This window comes from Haemaphysalis longicornis, unplaced genomic scaffold (genome assembly GCF_048455015.1).
Source record: "Haemaphysalis longicornis isolate Haplotype H1 unplaced genomic scaffold, Haemaphysalis longicornis Haplotype H1 scaffold_5, whole genome shotgun sequence".
Taxonomy (NCBI): domain Eukaryota; kingdom Metazoa; phylum Arthropoda; class Arachnida; order Ixodida; family Ixodidae; genus Haemaphysalis; species Haemaphysalis longicornis.
Window position 1 is genome coordinate 101,517,151 of NW_027526385.1, and position 17,436 is coordinate 101,534,586.

The 17,436-nt window shown below is 47.8% G+C and overlaps 1 protein-coding gene across 1 annotated transcript; it reads left to right on the forward strand.

Annotated features, from left to right (window-relative positions):
- Positions 1-4,020: 4,020 nt before the first annotated feature.
- LOC144138647 (snake venom vascular endothelial growth factor toxin 2-like) lies at positions 4,021-11,329 on the forward strand. The gene is made up of 2 exons (XM_077671040.1): positions 4,021-4,381; positions 10,806-11,329. The coding sequence occupies exons 1-2, from the start codon at positions 4,157-4,159 to the stop codon at positions 11,028-11,030; spliced, it is 450 nt and encodes a 149-aa protein (XP_077527166.1). The 5' UTR covers positions 4,021-4,156; the 3' UTR covers positions 11,031-11,329.
- Positions 11,330-17,436: the final 6,107 nt, after the last annotated feature.

The following is a 17,436-nucleotide window of genomic DNA, read 5'->3' on the forward strand; positions in this document are numbered from 1 at the left end:
GAACAGCCAGTTCCTGTGGAAACTCGTTTCCACGGCATGACTCACGGAGACTCTGATTGGTGCTTCCCCGGCATCCTGACATCACTGGGGCGGAAGACGCTGCCGTGCCCTCTCGGCGGCGAAGCAGTCTGCTAGACGCGCCGGCGGCGGGCTTTTTTTTCCACATGCACATCAGCTAAGGAAATTAACCGGTGTTTACAAAGCATTTTCAAGTAATTTTCTTTAAATAAAAACACACTTCCATTATCGCAGGAAAGCAGCTTTGCAAAATTCTGTTGCCGCCGAAAATGTGGAAAATCTTACGAAGTGTTTTATGTGGGCAGCGCTGTGACGGCTAAAGTAAACATGCAAATAGTGTAGTCAGCAGCTTTTTCCTATGGAGAATTCTAGAATGTCGTCGTGGAAGAAGAATGGGCCGTTTTGAACACAGCTGGAGCTTCTATCTTTCTTAAATTCTGCTAAAACGTGTATGAATTGTACGTACAAATGCCGTTACTCCAGTGTCAGTCAAAAGCGCGATGTCACTTGCCCTCAACCCGAAGCACAGAAAATGCGAAGGAAACGTTCCGATGTTTTCCAAGCTATGTCAGATTTTTGGGGGTTTTTTTGTGCGCCGCGGAATGAGGGGCCTCAGAATATCTGCAAAAGTGCGTATCGGAAATTAGTATGATCGTCATTCAGCGGAACCAATGGGTAATTGTGTTCGCCAAGTTTATAATAAGTAGGACCCACACAACATACAATGAAGGTAAAAACTTGTTCGCGAGCTGTCGGGTTGGGAAGTTACAAATGAAAAGCCATAATTACAGTGCAAATTACGGTACAATAAACGGAGAAAACGACGTTTCACAACCTCAGGTATAACTAGAGTGTGGCTGCTGCTGCTTCTGATAGCCTTTCAATGCGTTAGGGACCTCACAAAAACCATCTCTGGGGAGATGCTCTCCCCAGATCCTCTCTGTTGCGCACCATCGAATGATTTTGTCTTTTTCACTGTCCCTGTCCCCCGTCCAAATATGCAGCGCACATTTTTACCGAATTCGAGCGGAGCCCGTGCGTGTACACAAATATGAGAGTTACAAGGGAGCGATTAAGGTATGGTGAAGTTCGCTGAATGTTTCACCACTCAAGTAGAAGCCTCTTCCTCCAGTTTTGTTTCGTTCTCGACGATGGCCATCTCGACGAAGTTGATTCTGTGGCCGGATGCCTGGCAGTGCTCTATATATACATGCATCATAACTAACCCAATCTCTTTTGTGCGCAATAAAAATTCCACCGAAGAAGTCTCGTTGGCCTCAGTATCACCCCCTCGAGAAGCAAGCTTGCTCTCTGCACACTTCCGCGCATCGCTGAAATCCCAAAGGGACGGCGCCCCTTTCCAGGAATCGCTCCTTCTTCGCCCAGGTGGGCCCATCGGCAATTAAATCTTCAAGCCCGGTATATTAGCACGCCGGACATAGTTGGATGCAGGCCTCTGCTCGCCTTCTTCCATTATGATAGGGAGAAAATTTTAATCCGCTGGTGTGGCGAGAACTGCAACAGTCGTATATCAGCTTTCGGCGCCTACTTTGCACATTGAAGAGGCACAAATGCCCCCCCCTCCCCCTCTCCAATCCCCTTAGCAATGCCACTGTAACTGCGATCGCTGATTATTTTTAAGTAGAACCTACACCGAATGCAAGGGCGACGGGGGTGATATAGAAAATGACGAAAGGCAGATGTACACGTGCTTTTATTAAAAGCCAGCTTGGTTTCCTTCCTTTTCCTTTTTTTCGTGACGTTTGAGGAGCGGAGGAGAAGAGTTCGAAATTGGCTATAAGAAAATGCTTTGATTGAAATCAAAGCGCTTCAGTAACACTCAGAATAAAGAATTGGGGCCGTTCATTTGTATAATATTATTTTAAAAAGGTTGAACGAAAGTAAAATTTCAAAGGCACACAACTCTCGAACTTGTCGTCTGGCGGAATTCAAATATTAAAATTGAAGCATTAAAAGGATTCCTGGCACAATCCGTGCAACGATTGTTCCGCATCGAGACGTCCGGCACCGAAACGTCCATGCACCGAAAAGTCTGTGCGCCCAAATGTCCGCGCTCCGAAATGTCCGTACCGAAACTTCCAGCACCGAAATATCCTACACCGAAATGTCCGGATCCCGGCCGGCCCAAACGTGGACGGCCAGCGTTTAGTGTTGCTTCAGTTGGTCGGTTAACCTGTGCTTACGCACGTGATTAAGCCCCGCTTTATTTTCTTTGCTCTTCCCTTATGCGTATTTCTAACCCCAGCAACAGATTTGTGCATCGCGTCGACGTAATTGGCTATCTTTGCTTGTTTCATTTATCTACTACCCTGGTTGTGTTTGGTATACTTTGTAAATCTTGCGAGTAGATTTCATGTGTGACTACGCCGTTGACTTAATTTTTTCTTGTGATCGTCTTCTGGCTTAGACTTGTATTGCGAACCTCGACTTGTTCTGCTGTGTTTTGTTATTCTAAAATTTGTGCTGTATGATCCGCAAAGCTTCACTTTTGTAACCCGCTTACTCAATTACCTGCAAAGTGCCTGTGAGGTATTTTAAATACACTTCAATATTGAAAAAAATCATTCACTGTACGCATATGTATTGTTCCGTTAGACACAGTTTCTTATGCAAGAACTTTGATTATGTTCCTGCGTGCAAGTAACTTTCTATTTGCAGATGTGAAGCCGGTAAACATTACTGCACATTTTTAAGGCCGACGAGGAAAGTGCCATGTGTGTTTCACCCATAATACACGAGTACCAAAACAGCAGTTAGACATGTCTGGAGTTTGTCCGGTTCTCCCTGAAAAAATTGGCCGCGTATCTGCTCCTTTCGTTGCAAATGTTGTCAAAAGACGACAGTCTTTGTAAACATTTGCCAAGGAAATGCCCCCTTTTGCTTTCCCGCTCATCTCTCATGCTGTTCCTGTACCGTCTCGCTCATCCCGAGGTAAACACACCAAGAGTTTGCTCAAGGCGATTTTAATTTACCGCGTTCCACTGCTACAGGCTGAGTTCCTCGATGCCAGCGCTGCAGTACGGCAGTGACGCGCGTGAATCGAGGTGGCCGACTTCAAGGTTAATAGGACCGCGTGGCCGTGCTCCACGTGCGTTCCAAGCAGAACGCGTTGAACCTAGCTAGTGGAACAACCGATTTAGCCCTGGCCAATCGCCCCTTGTAGGTGCGTGCAAAAATCTTGGAGGGTATTATCATCATCGTCTTTCGTTGCTGTTGTAGCGTGATTTTTCATATGCCGCCTGGAAGTGGCGCGGGCAACAGCAGGCGGCGGTTTTCTGCCGTAGATGTAGAATATCATTTGGTATCGAAAAACCAAGAACACATGAATTTTTTAAAATAGAGGAACATTGTAAATATCTCTTGTGCACTAATTTTCTGCCTTATATATGCGTAATTTCTTGTTCATCTTCAACAAAGTTGAAAGTATGAACATATAAACCGGGCTTAGATGTTTAACTTTGGCTGTGAGTATATTATCTCAAGATAATCTGCTGCCGGCGGTGTTTCTATTGGGATAATATACGTTGGTCGGTGTGTGTTTTAAATTTCTCACTGTATTTCACCTCAGCATTATCCGACACCATATTTAAATTAAAAACAAAATGTAACGCTAATGTAACGACACGTTCCAATGTTCCCAGTGGAACTGGAACTCGTTCCTTTTGCAATAAAAGAACTTGTAACGGGAGCTCGTTTCAAAATTGGGTAGCAACGAACAGCGAGATTTCGTTCCAGTTTCAGGTGAACGTGTACATCACTGAGCGACAGGCAGTTTAGCGTCCGCCGTGAACAGCGGAACATCGCGCCGAACAGCCAAAGCCTCGTGGAAACTGGTTTCCCTTGCATGACTCAGAGCACGGCCCCTCGATCAAGCGTACGTGCGCTTGATCGAGGGGCCGTGCTCAGAGTCTCTCCTCTGATTCATGGTGCCGCGGCATCCTGACATCACTGCGGCGGAAGACGCCGGCGTGCCCTCTCGGCGGCGAAGCATCCTGCTAGCCGCACCGGCGGCCGGTGCAATCGCGGTAACCACGACCGCTTAAAACGAGCATGGGTGCCCGGTCGTCTGCCATTCGACGACCGGCACTCGCGAGTCGCACTTGCCGCCCCACTAGCCATGGCGAGAGAACTGTACCACGTGAGGAGGGGACTTGCATGGACGGCGCTGCTCGTCCTGTGCTACTGCTGCGCTGTGGGACTGTGCAAGTCGCCCAAGAAGTACGGTAATCGCGCCTTGCAGCTCGCCAGTCAGCACCGGAGAATGGTGGAGCGGGAGGCGCGCTGCAAGTTTCCCCAGCAGAGGACCGTCTGCGTGCAGGACATCTACCCCAACGGCAGCAAAGTAAGTGGCCGCCCCCCAAAGTCCTCCCACGGTTGTTGTACTGCACCTCCGCTGCAGCCAGGGAATTAAACGCGCACTTTCGCTGCACATTTTAGCTAGTGTTACAGAAGGCAAGAAAGGAAGAATCCGTTGCCGACTCCTTTCTCGCCTTCGCATCTAGCCCCACTGATTTCGATATGAACGCTCGACAACCATCCGAGCTTTATGTGTTTTCTTCTTCTGTATTTTTTGGGAAAAAAGAAAGCTATGCGAACGCCCATATATAGGCGACGTTGAATTCTGTGGCAGCTAGGAGTCGCGTAGTGCATAAATGCGTAATGAATCGGTAGTTTATGACCCGAAGGTGAAATAACATGTTACCTGGTCGCTGCCGTCAAATCTGCAGCGCCGAAGTGCCAAATAACAGGCTATACTCGGTGACAACTTAAAGGGACACTGAAGTGAATTTGCCAAGCTCCCGTTTTTGCTTGCACTGTGTAGACTGGCTCAAATTAACACACTATTCATCGTTTATCCGGTTGACAAATCGGTAATTATTTTACAAAGCGCGAAAGAAGAAAAACTACTATGCGCGGTTTGCGGCGGCCGCACCAACTAAAGGCTGTGACGTCAGGAGGGGGGGCACCGTGATTGGACGATGCCCAAGGTTAGCAATCAAAAGTTTCGGTTTCGGTTCTGTAAAACAACATGCTTGACATCTGATGGCGTTGTTGGATGGGCATTCTTGATTTCTCAATTATCGCCGTACCGCGCTTCTGCCATGTTGTCGGCTGTCAAATGTCTAAGATAAACCTCCCAGGGCGGCTTGGAATCGTAGAAATCCCTAGACGAGGCCTACGCAGTGGATGAACGCCCTCCGCGTCACCGCAGACTCTCAAATGCCATGCGCTTTTCCCGCATATTCGGAGCTTGCCTCACTCATGTCTGTTCGTAAAAAGCAAGTTCGCACCAGGCCAAGGGTGTGCTGATTCAGGCCTGGGCCCACTGACCGCAAGCAGTCGGTGCTTGTGGCAACAGCACGCCAACGAGAACTCGCTAGCGCGTCATTGTCAGTATGCGCGCGTTCTGCGATCTCGCTCGTGGAGCAGTGAACGTTACGGCCCAAAAATGGTGAATTCAGTTCAGAAAACATCCGCCGCATACGAAAAAATCAACTTACAAAACAAATACACATGTACCCTCGGGGCTTCGAACTTGCGACTTTCAAAACAATTTCCAGCGCCTCAGACCGCTAGGCCACAAGCCGCCGCTGGCCGGGTTGGATATATATGGTATATAATGTATGACCAGTTTACACTTTGATTTATTTTAAGCATTTTAAGTACTTTATGTGACTATTTGTTGTATATCGCTCCTGCAGTAAGTGTCCCCCAAACTTCCACAATATCTCACGTTTAGCAATTGCATTTCTTTGACGGAAAAGCGTTCGCAGATGTGCGGTCGTACTGCTGCCCGCTGTGCTTGTTTACCCAGCGCAAAAAGTGCTTCTTGCTCCCTAGTTTTGCGCTGTGCGGTAAAAGTTTCAGGTGATTTTATTTTCTTAGTACCTATATTGACTTCGCTGACTCTTCTCCCGCCTTCCATTGGCCTTAGATTTTCCTACTAGCGTAAAGTCAGCGAAGCGTCGCATGTGCACTTGTGCAGCGCTTGTGTGGAGCGACCCGGACTCCGAGTTTGACACAGTGTACAAACTAACAAAGTAAGGAAAGGCACATTCTTTCATTCACAAAGGTGTTGTTGCTTAGTTTCAATTGAGCGAGCGAATAGCGACGAGCCGTCCGCGGCCGGCGGACGAAACGCTGGGCCGACTGACTCGATCGGTAGGTCGGCTGGTCGGCGAACCGTGCAGTAGCGCAGCCATTTTCCAGCTCATCTCCTGCTGACGTCACACGAAAACGCCACAGAAAATGGGCGAGCGTAAAGAGAGGAGGACAGCATTTTTGAATTGATTTTTCTACTAAATAAATTCGCGTAAACGCGGCCAGAGTGGTCGAAACAATGCCTACGGACTCCTAACTACAATTTGCGCTAGTAATCCCGGAATGTTTACAAATCACTTCAGTGTCCCTTTAAGAACGGAACCGGAAGTTGCCGCTGTGCCTTATCACCGTAGCCGGATGTTTCTCCGTGCGGCGCAAGTAGGGCGTTACTGGGAATATTTTAAACATGGCGTGAGCCGCTCTCGTGACTTTTTGGACTTAACATGCTTATAAACGACTCCAGTGACGACAAACAAACTGCGTGAGACAAAGGCGACGATATCACGCATTCAAAGCAAACCCCTTTCAAAACGCGCACGCACTGACGTCACGGGTCCAGCGCTTTGGCAGAGTGATACACTACATGAGGTGGTGCCGTTCTTGAGTTGTAACCGAGTATAGTAAACACAGAGCCGGCAAAACCACGTGAGTGAGTGAGTGAAATAACTTTATGGAGGGTCCAGCGGTGACGCGAGCTCGTCGCGCACCCGGCTAGTCCCACTTCGGGACCGGCAGGTATAGCCCACCGGTCCTGTAGCGGGCACGCTGGACTGTCAGGATTTGCTTGTCTAGAGCGGGGCTACGCAGAAAAGAGTCCCACGTACTCCTTGCTGAACTTTGGGTAAGCGGACCCGCACTTCCAGAGCATGTGAGCTAGCGTAGAGGTCTGTCCGCAGGACGGGCAGGCGTCGTCGCGATATGCGTCGGGGTAAACTTCGTGTAGAACTGCCAGACACATATATATGCCAGTCTGTAAGAGTCTAAGGGAAACGGCTTGCGCCCTATTCAACTTGGGGTGAGGGGGTGGAAAGACCCTTCTAGACATGTAGAAAAATTTTGTGAACTCGTTATAAGTAGCGGGAGCGTCCCTGTGGCCGTAAGGGGGAGGGAAGTCAGCTCTCCTTACAGAGGAAGCGCGGTCAGTGAGGTCGCGCGCAGCCTCGTGAGCAGACTCATTGAGGTTCGGGGGAGCACCCGCGACAGATCCTACATGAGCGGCAAACCAGCTGGGCGAGATTGTTGTGGAGCACGCTTGTGTTACCCGTTACTGGACCTTGTGCTCCGCGCGCACGTTTTAATCCTCGCCACATCTGTGCCACTGCGAAGCGCGTCGAGGTTTCCGCCTAACTTGGAATAAAATGTTCCCAGGATCTCCGCATTACAGTTAAACCTGGATGTAACGAAATTGAAAAAAGTTCGCAAATTTTCGTTACATCCAGGTTTTCGTTACATGCAGTTTTCAAGTAAACACCAGGGAAATCATCACGAACACCAAAAAAAACATGCGGCAGATGCCGATTTAGCGCAACTTACCTCAAATGTTTATTTAACACAAAAAAACTGCGTTATTTTCGCCTGTGTCTTTCACGTCAAAGACGACGCAACGCGGCGGTCCAGAGAAACGAACTCCTCCAATGCTTCCTCATCATCCTGCGAGCCGACGTGACGGCGCAGCACGTCCAGCGCATCCAAGACCTCCTTTGCTGTAGGCAACGGGAATGTATCCGCCTCTGACGAACCTTCATCATCGCCGCGATCTCTAACAGTTTCTACAAGTGCCACATCCGACATTTCTTCTGTAGACACAGCATCACTGTCAGCGTACAAAAAGTCATCGAGTGCAACGTCGTCGGGTGCTCCACCATTCGCGCGAAGTGCATCCCACGCTTCGGTGACGTCGGGTGGGTTTGAAGGTTCCTGGGGTTCTTCTTCATCGACTTCAGTTTCTGTTACCGCGGACACCCGGGCGTTCCTGAAGCAATTTGCGACTGTGTGCGCTTTTACTTCCTGCCAGGAAGCAGCAAGCATCTCAATCGCTTGGTAAATGTCGATTTTTGTCGGTCGTTCCAAACGTATATCCAAGAGGATCTTCTGTATGATGCGACGACGATAGCAACACTTGAAGCTGTTTATGACCCCTTTATCTAACGGCTGTATTAGGGAAGTGCAATTCGCAGGGAAGTACTGCAGCTCGATGTTGGATAGCTGAAGGTCTTCGATGTGGTGCGCGGAGCAGTTGTCAAGCAATAGGCATATTTGGCGACCCTGACGCTTGACATCTTCGTTGAATGCCTTCAGCCATTCGCTAAAGATTTGTCGGGTCATCCAGGCCTTCGAATTGGCCACGTACTTGACAGGCATCCGCTTCGTGCCTTTGAAACACCTTGGCCGGGCATTTCTTCCAATAACTAATGGCATCCTTTTGTCGCTGCCATCACTGTTAGCACAAAGCAAAACCGTTACACGGAGTTTGCTCTGCTTGCCGCCTCGACAATCGTCCCCTTTGAGCGCCAGCGTGCGATTCGGCAACATCTGGTAGAACAACGCAGTTTCATCGGCGTTGTACAAGTCCGCTGCCTCATAGCGCTTCAAGATGTCAGGCAGCTTCTCGACCACCCACGAGGCAGAGGCATCGCTGTCAGCGGATGCGGACTCACCGCTAATCACTCTACCGACGACACCGTGCCGGCTCTTGAATCCTTGCAACCAGCCGTTACTTGCCTTGAAATCGTCATGGCCAAGAATACACGCAAAATCCTTGGCTTTCTGTTGCAGGATTGCACCACTTATGGGCACGTTTCGCGCCCGTGTGTCCAGAAACCAGGTAAAGACAGCCTTGTCCACATCAGCGTAAGTTCACGTCTTGAGCCTTTTCTTCTTCGAACTCGTTCCCGACTCCACAGCGTCGCGGATGCTGTCTTTCGAATGCAATATCGTCGACAGGGAACTGGCTGGGATATTAAATCGAGCAGCAACGTCCTTCCTCTTCTCACCCGCGGAAACCGCATTTACAATCGCAAGTTTGTCTTCAAGAGACAAAACCTTGCGCTTCCTCGGCACGGAGCTCATTTTCACAGCGAGCGCTCACAACGATACCCACGACGTCGCCGCGCTGAGAATGCGCTACGCCTAACAACAGAACACCTACCGGACCAGCCTAACCAGAGTGCGCTCGCCCGTTCGGCACGGCAGCGCCACCAGACGTCACAAAACATCGATGCTCGCATGGATGGCACGCACTTGCTTGCTGCAATCGTATGCGTTCTACCCGCCATCTTGCCCCATATTTTTTCCCCTATTATATAGAACTTGCGCGTTGTATTTACAAATTTTTAGTAGTGTTACGGCTCAAAATCATAAATGATCAGTGCCGCGAATTCGTTACATTCAGGTCGATTACCGCAACACCTTCGTTACGTGGAGGTCACAAATACATGGACTTCTATGGAGATGGAGTTGGGGATTGGAAAAAATTTGTTAAATCCAGGAATTCGTTACATGGAGGTTCGTTACATCCAGGTTTAACTGTAGTGGGAAATTTAAATGTGGCTGACTGAAATACTCGCTGTAAATTATTGATACCCGTATTAAACTGCGAAGTGAAATGATGGTTTTAAGTTCTTTGTGATTTTATACGAGTGAACGAGTTACGTGCCACGCGCAAAACGGGAGCTTGCAATGAAAGAAAGGAAAAACGGTGCTCTATTATGGAGCTCGTTCATTTTTCTCTAATATGAAACGAAGCCAAACCAAAAGAAAAGAAAATAAGAATTACAAATTCAAGCAGATATTTGATACAAATAAAATTACCATCTGTTCCTAGCAATGTCGAGAGAAGCGCGAAAGCTAAAAGTGCGTCCAATCGGTCGTCAAACTTTCAAAGACCCAAGTCGAGAACGAAGAACGGACCCATGCGACTATTTTTCCCGCACTAAGTAAACGCATTTACGAACGATCTGAATGAATACCGACACGCGGGTCGGGTTTATGAGATAAAGGTGTACTATTGTACTGCTACTTCATAATCGATGCGTGTACTCTATTATCTAGAGTCGTTCTTTTTTCGCGATTTTAAAGTAACGATTTTGACACACTGCAGGCCTGGTTTCAAGCACGCGCTGTGCGTCCAGAGGTTTTATCAGAGCTTTTAAGTCGACTAACTGGTCTATGGAGAAATGCCTTAGTTCTTTGAAAGAACGTCATTGGTCCCAGTAAGAAAGCTTTCGCTTTAAAAAGGCGCGAGAGCTTGCTGGTAAATTAGTTCTTGTGTGTCCTGCACGTATGTAAGGCTTTCCATGGTGAGGAAAGTCGACATACATAAATTATTCTGCTTCCACAGCAATGAGGGCTTGTAGGATACGCTTTTTTTTTCAGTTTGCCTGGGAGGCCCAAGGGTCTTCAAATAAAGTGCCCTTTAATAAATATGCCTTGAATCAACCCCTACATTGGCCAGTTTATTCAATGTCCCATGTGTACCGAAGATGCGAATCGTTGGAGGCATTAGAGATTGACGGGCAGATTTTGTGGCAAGTCGTTTAAGAATGCTAACGCACTAAAAACTTCCGCCCAGATTTTCTCACGCGTGCTTGCTGTTCGATGAACGCGTATCGTGGTGTGCGGAAGCCTTGGCTAACGGTATTGCTCTCTTCCTTTCGTGTGCGCAGCGCTACACGCCCCATTGCACGATTGTGCACCGGTGCGCCCCGGACGCGGGCTGCTGCACCACCCCGGAGGAGCACTGCCAGCCCAAGAAGATCGAGACGATCAAGCGCACCTTCGTGGTGCTGAAACTGGTCGACGGCGGCAAGCAGCGACCCAGGGTGGAGAGTCTCGCCTTCGACAACCACACCGAGTGCGAGTGCCGATCCAAGTACGACCGCATTCTGTGAGGGGCTACCACGCCTAGGAGGATAAATAGGGGCCCCCTCGTACACGACCAGGCTTGGAACGGAACAACAACGGGCGGCGTTCAGGAGCCGTACTGCCGTCTTGGTGCCGCGACCAAGACAAGAGTCGCTCGTGAACAACGTGTGCGGCTCGCTTTGAAGAAACCGTTTGCCTGTGATGATGGCCTGTACGCACCAACTAGCGTCCCCTGCAACAGTATTCTCCTGCTCGTTATTTATTTCGCGTGCATTGTGCGTCATTGTTGCTCACTATTTATTACCGTCATTGAACATCAGCGCGGGCGCTGTTCCCGGATGAAGCCCATGCGCTCCTAGTCAGATCTGTTTTTATTGGTTTATTTATTCAGCGCACCCAGAAGATCACCCGTTATTTATTTGTAAATAAATGCGCCTATTTTCTTACTACTCATGGCCCTCCTACATTTTTCGTGACAATTTAAATTTCATTATGAACGTTTCATGCGAGCATTCTTTGCAATGAAACACTGAGCGATCGAATGTAGATGTTTTTTTCTAAACGAGAATCCTGCCATGCCGAACATTCTGTAGGTAACTGAAAGTGCTTATATAAATGAACGGGCAGCGCTGAAGCACCTGTGGCGTGAACCCGCCCGGAGCTTGAATCGCCCTTTGAATTCTCACGGCGGCAGAAACACTGAAATGAATGTGCAGTACCCCCAAGAAACGAAAACTGACAGAGGCCGCATGCGGCATATTTATTTTGCATGTTACGATTGCTTTGAAATGCTGTTTAGGCAAAATTAGCTTGTTATTTCTCAAGTGATTAGGACGTCACCACAGGACACTTCTGATGGTTTTAGAACAGCGCTGCATATTCTTTCCTTAAACAGCTGGCAGGTTATACATGCCATAATCAGCCGCTTTTTACCTTCTCATAAAGCACTTTCAAAGTGTGCGCAAACCAAGCAGAGAAACAGGTCGTGTAATGAAGCAGAATTGGCGGGGTGGCCGGATCAAAATAGCAAGACGACAAAAATGCAGACCTGCAAAAACAAAAAAACAAAAAAAGGGCACAAAGATGAAATAGCATGCATTACAACATCAGCACGCACATGAAATAAACAAAGCATGTCGCGCGCACCGGCGCAAAAATGTTGGTAAGCTAAAAATATGAGCCTTTAAATACAATCTCTTTGATACGAAACAGTATGTTTCCCTATGTGAGTGCGACGTGTTGTGGCTGCGCCATTCCAGTTCTGGCTCTTGAACCCGCGCAGCACGCAGTATCTTATGTCTTCATGCCGGACATCGTGTGAAGTTTTTTTGAAAAGCAAAGCTTTACTACTTTCTATTCTACTTTACTAAAGCTTTACTACTTTCTACTACTTGCGCATCTTTCTCCAAACCGTTGAATTTTCGTTCAACGGTTTGGAGAAGGATGCGCAAGTTAAGGTTTTGACGAAAACACACACCCCCCCGGCGACACACCCCCCGAAGCGGGCCTCGTGATTCGCCGGGCCTGAGCACAAGGCTCCGTTTTCAGTCGTTCTGCTCACGTAGCGGCGGCGGCCCCGCCGGGAGAGGCCGCTTTTTTCCTGCAGGAGAGAGAGAGAAAAAAAAAAATTGTATTTCTCCAGCAGAGGCTGATATGTGGGCGTCGCCCCATGGAAGGCGTCCCTAGTCCGCGATGCCTTGACTTCGGCTGGCCGTCCGTGCTCGGGTCACCAACTTAAGCTGGATATCCGGGTCCGGGCTGGCCAGGGAAGCTCTCCACTGCTCGAAGGTTGGGTTGGAAAGGGGGGGCAAGTCTGGAGTTCGTTGGCACTCCCATATGATGTGGTAGAGGGTGCCAGGCTGGGGACAGTAAGCGCAGAGGGAAGGTTGTTGGGTTGGGAAGATGAGGTGGAGGCGGGTGGGATGTGGATGTATTCGTTTGGAGCCGCCGCCAAGTGGTAGCGTCCTGTCTGGAGAGGCGTCAGTGTGGTAAAAAAAAGTTTATTCTCTCTTTCTCTCCATCTCCCTCTCTCTGCTGATCGGCAGCCGAAAGAACCGCGGCCTCCCACGCATGCGCTGATGGGTCGTCTCGGCCTATGTAAATCAACTTGCGCCGCGTGCGGCTGCGTTCGTCGAGAATGAAAGCGAGTCCGGACCTCTTCCTGTGAGCGTTGCAAAGGAGCGAATGGCTTTGAGTCTTAGTCGGCAATACAGTAACATGTTAAGGTCAAGGGTATGTCTCGTGCCACGCGCGTGGTACGAGACGCGACCCCCTCGCGGTGGCTGCTGCCACGCTGCCCATACAAAAATATTGTATGGTCGGCTATAGAAAATCCTTTTTATGGTCGTCTTTGGCTATTTGGCCCAATAATCTTTAGATGTTTCCATGGCTGCCTTTAGCGATTCGTATCGCCATTCCTATGGGTGTCTTTAGCTTCTTCAATAACCGGTTCTACGGCTGTCTTTAGCTATTCTTATGGACATTCCTATGGGTGTCTTTAGCTTCTTCTATAGCCGGTTATATGGTTGTCTCTGGCTATTCGTATCGACATTCCGATGGGTGTCTTTAGCGCCTTCTACAGCCGATTCTATGGCTGTCTTTAGCTCTTCTTTTGATATCGCTATGGCTATAGAAGAATCTAAAGACACCCATAGGAATGTCGATAGGAATGGCTAAAGACAGCCATAGAAATTTCTAAAGATAATTGGGCCAAACAGCTAAAGACAACCATAAGAAGGTTTTTCAATAGCCGACCATACAATATTTTTGCATGGGCTGCAGCCAGAAGAGAATCACCGCTACTTGAAACACAGCGGCAACCGCCGCTGAGAAATTATTAGCACGCTGCCATGCCGGCATAGAGCCTTGCAGATCTATAGAACGTCTCCTGTGGCACTTAGGTTGTGTGCCTAGCTGCATTGTGTAATATATGCTCCATAAACACTTCAGCGATATAGGGGGAGTGCGAAGTTGTGATTGCAAGCACTTCGCCAGTTTTCATTCACAAAAGGCTTAAATACAGGCATTCAAGGAAAGCAAAATCAAGGGGTTTATTCATTCCATTCATTACATAAAAGGCTACTATCTACGCTACTTCACCACCAGTAAACAGTTGTTCACATACGCCGATCAAAAAACACAGCACACGCATTCCAACACTCTGGGTCACGCTTAAGTGACTCGCTCGACAGCCACACTATGCGGCACATTCCCCGCGAACGCCCGCCGAGACAGAAATACCTACAGGTGCTGGGTAGTCCACAGAAAAGAGAGCACTCAGAAGTCGTTCATTACACTCAGTACTCAACGCACACAGCTGCAAGTACGGTGGCTAAAATGGAAATGCACTCTCAGTAAAACAATGAAGACGGTAGCACACGATGCAATGATAAAAAAACGTTTTTCCAAGTTCACTCAACTAGTTCCTTGTAAGTTTTCTCAGTTCGTGAAAAAATAATTATTTTTGTCATATCACCGCGGCCAAATCTTCACTTCTGTGTACGTTGCAATGCACATGGGGTGCAGGGTAGTTTAGAAAAGTATTTGTGAACACCAAAAAAAGTCCTGCATTTCTCGCTCTATAGAGTCTCTTCAGTTCGTAAGATCACTCACCCTGGAGTTTTGTGTACGATGAAATTCATGTCACAGTATCGCAGATATCCATTTTCGCATGACTTGAAGTTGATGTTGAATTAATCGTAACACTGTCACCGTAAACACCGAAATTTTAGACACCGAAAAGCGACTCATTTGCTTGGCGTCACACCATCTACACCAGCACATTGCCGTCGAGTCGAAATTCCCAGCACCAGGCAACACGTGCCATGCCCGCGCACATGAGCAAGGAGACGAAATGTGGCTGACTGAGTTAAGGTGGCTAGAATTCTAGCCACCTAGCCACCTAGCCACCACCTAGCCACCTAGTCACCTTAACCCATTCTAGCCACCTTAACTGAGTACATCCAGGTATAAGCAGGTCCATCGCGATAGCAAATAGTGCGGAGATACGTGCCCATCTTTCGATCTTTTTCTAACTTGTTTGCTGCTAATTATTTTTTTTGGTAAATACAAGATCAGTTAACGTTTTGTTTTCTTCATCCGAAAAAGTTGTATCTGTTCTCAGTACTCAGGGAAAATTGTCTGTCACTAGCATTGCTGCGCGCAGGAATACTAACACAGCGTGGGCCGCACGGCCGTGTCCTTCGGTACCCGAGTATGCCAAACAAACGAGTATGCCAAACAAACAGAAAATAAAGCAGGAAGCAGGGGTGTCCCCTCTACCCTTTCATCACTTCCCAGAATTTCCTCACCGCGCCTTCTTCGGTCTGGCGTGGGTCGCTCTCCCCCTTTCTCAATGACTAATCTGAAAGTGGGCTCCGTGGGAGAAAGAATACGGTTGTTCGCAGCTTCCACCATACTTCTGAGAGAGCGTACCGTGGGCCGCGAAAGTTATTTCCAATCTGCTTCGACGCTGTGAGGGCCGTTTTCAGAGAAGCCCGCTTTTTCACTTGACCGCGGCAGCGAAGGGCCGCAGAGGAATAATTCTCCGAAATTATACGTCTTTCGGTCAACGTTCATTTGCAAGCTTTGCCGACGCGCAGTATCCAAAGTTGCAACCTGAATTTGAGCGTGAATCAGTAGCTTCCTTTAATTGTACATTTCCCGTATTGTTGGTATAATAAGTACCTAACCTTATTGAACAAATACGTTCATATAACCGGCCGATTAACCTCATCATCGTTATGCAATCTGTGTTGTAGATGTAGCTAGGTAAATCATGAGAATATGAATTCCGCGTCATAAGTCATATTGAAACCAGCAGAATAGGATTGAATGGTTGTTCGAAATATAGCTTTATAGGCTAACACTTTCCGATTAGCGGCTGGAAACTTAGAGCCTTATGTTACTATGTAGTTAGCTAAAGAAGCCTTTATGGATGCAGGCTTGTAAGTTCTGCGCCAAACGCTTTCTTAATGCCGGCAAAATGTTGCTTAATTATCACACATCTAAAGGTTTATAGTTATATATTGTACTGTACCCAGCCGCCGAAGCTTTTATGGCTGCCTCTCTTTAGCTTTAAAGCAAATTCTCTCCAATAGCTGGCAGAAGACAGCCGTATGGTTCCAAGTTTGTAGACTTAGAGCTAAACAACAGCCCATAGCCAGCCAAATGAGCTTTTATGGCTTTCTCTCTATAGCTTTAGGACGAACTCTTTTCAATAGCTGGCAAAAGACAGCTGAATAGTTTGAAGTCTGTACACTTAGAGCAAAACAACGGCCTATAGCCAGCAGAATGAGCTTTTATGGCTTTCTCTCTACAGCTTTAGGACGAACTCTTTTCAATAGCTGGCAAAAGACAGCTGAATGGTTTTGAGTCTGTAGACTTAGAGCTAAACAACAGCCCATAGCCAGCCAAAACAGCTTTTGTGGCTGTCTCTCTTTAGCTTGAGGGCATTATTTTTCCAATAGCTGGCAAAAGACAGCTAAATGGTTTCAAGTCTGTAGACTTCAAGCTAAACAATGGTTTATAGCCAGCCAAAAGAGCTTTGCCATGGCTGGTCTATAGAACTAAAGCCATACATATTTCTTTAGCTGGCTACAGTAACCTGAATAGCTGTGACTCTATAGACTAAACACACTAGGATCTTCTATAATCGTCTAAAGAGAATTGTTTGATTTACAGTCTTTAGTGCAGGATCTATAAAAACTTCAATAGCTAGCTATAGCCTAATTTATGCCTTTTTATGGGTGACCATAGAGACCCATAGGCGGCCATAGCTCACCATACATTTTTCCATAGACGCCCATAAGGCATTTTTGCATAGGAGAAGTGACGTCAAGCTAAACTAATCACGTGACTTCCTGTGACGTCACAAAATATACATCATTAAATGTCGCTTTTTTGTGTGTGAGCTAACGACGACGGCAGTGCGGTGTTTACATCTTGTGTCTCGAATGGCAGGCCTGATGCATCGTTACGTCCTTATCTCCCTGTACAGCGGATTGCGGCGCTTTTTTCTTGTTGGGAGGAGTGGTAGTAATTATTTAGATTGGGTATTTCTCGTGAACTTGCTGTTGCACACCTTGGTAAGCCTGACGCATCCTTTTGTGCACGCTGCTTCGGCACGCATTTTACATGCTCCTAGAACTGTCGTGTTGTCGTTTAATGTTTTGTAAACTTCATGTTGTCTTGCAGTTCGCGTGCCATGGGCTTTACGCGCTTGCATTCGTTTTCTACTGGTGCCTCCCTTCTTTCATGCCAAGCTTTGTGTTCCGATTCTGGTGGTTCAACGATAAAATGTGGGGATCAGTATTTTCCATCACGTCGCGCCGGGGCTAACTCGGTAGCTGTCTTTGATGATATGACAACGCGAGCGACCCAGTGTCCGCGTGTGCACGAATCGAGTGTCGTCAGGTATCGCATGACATCATC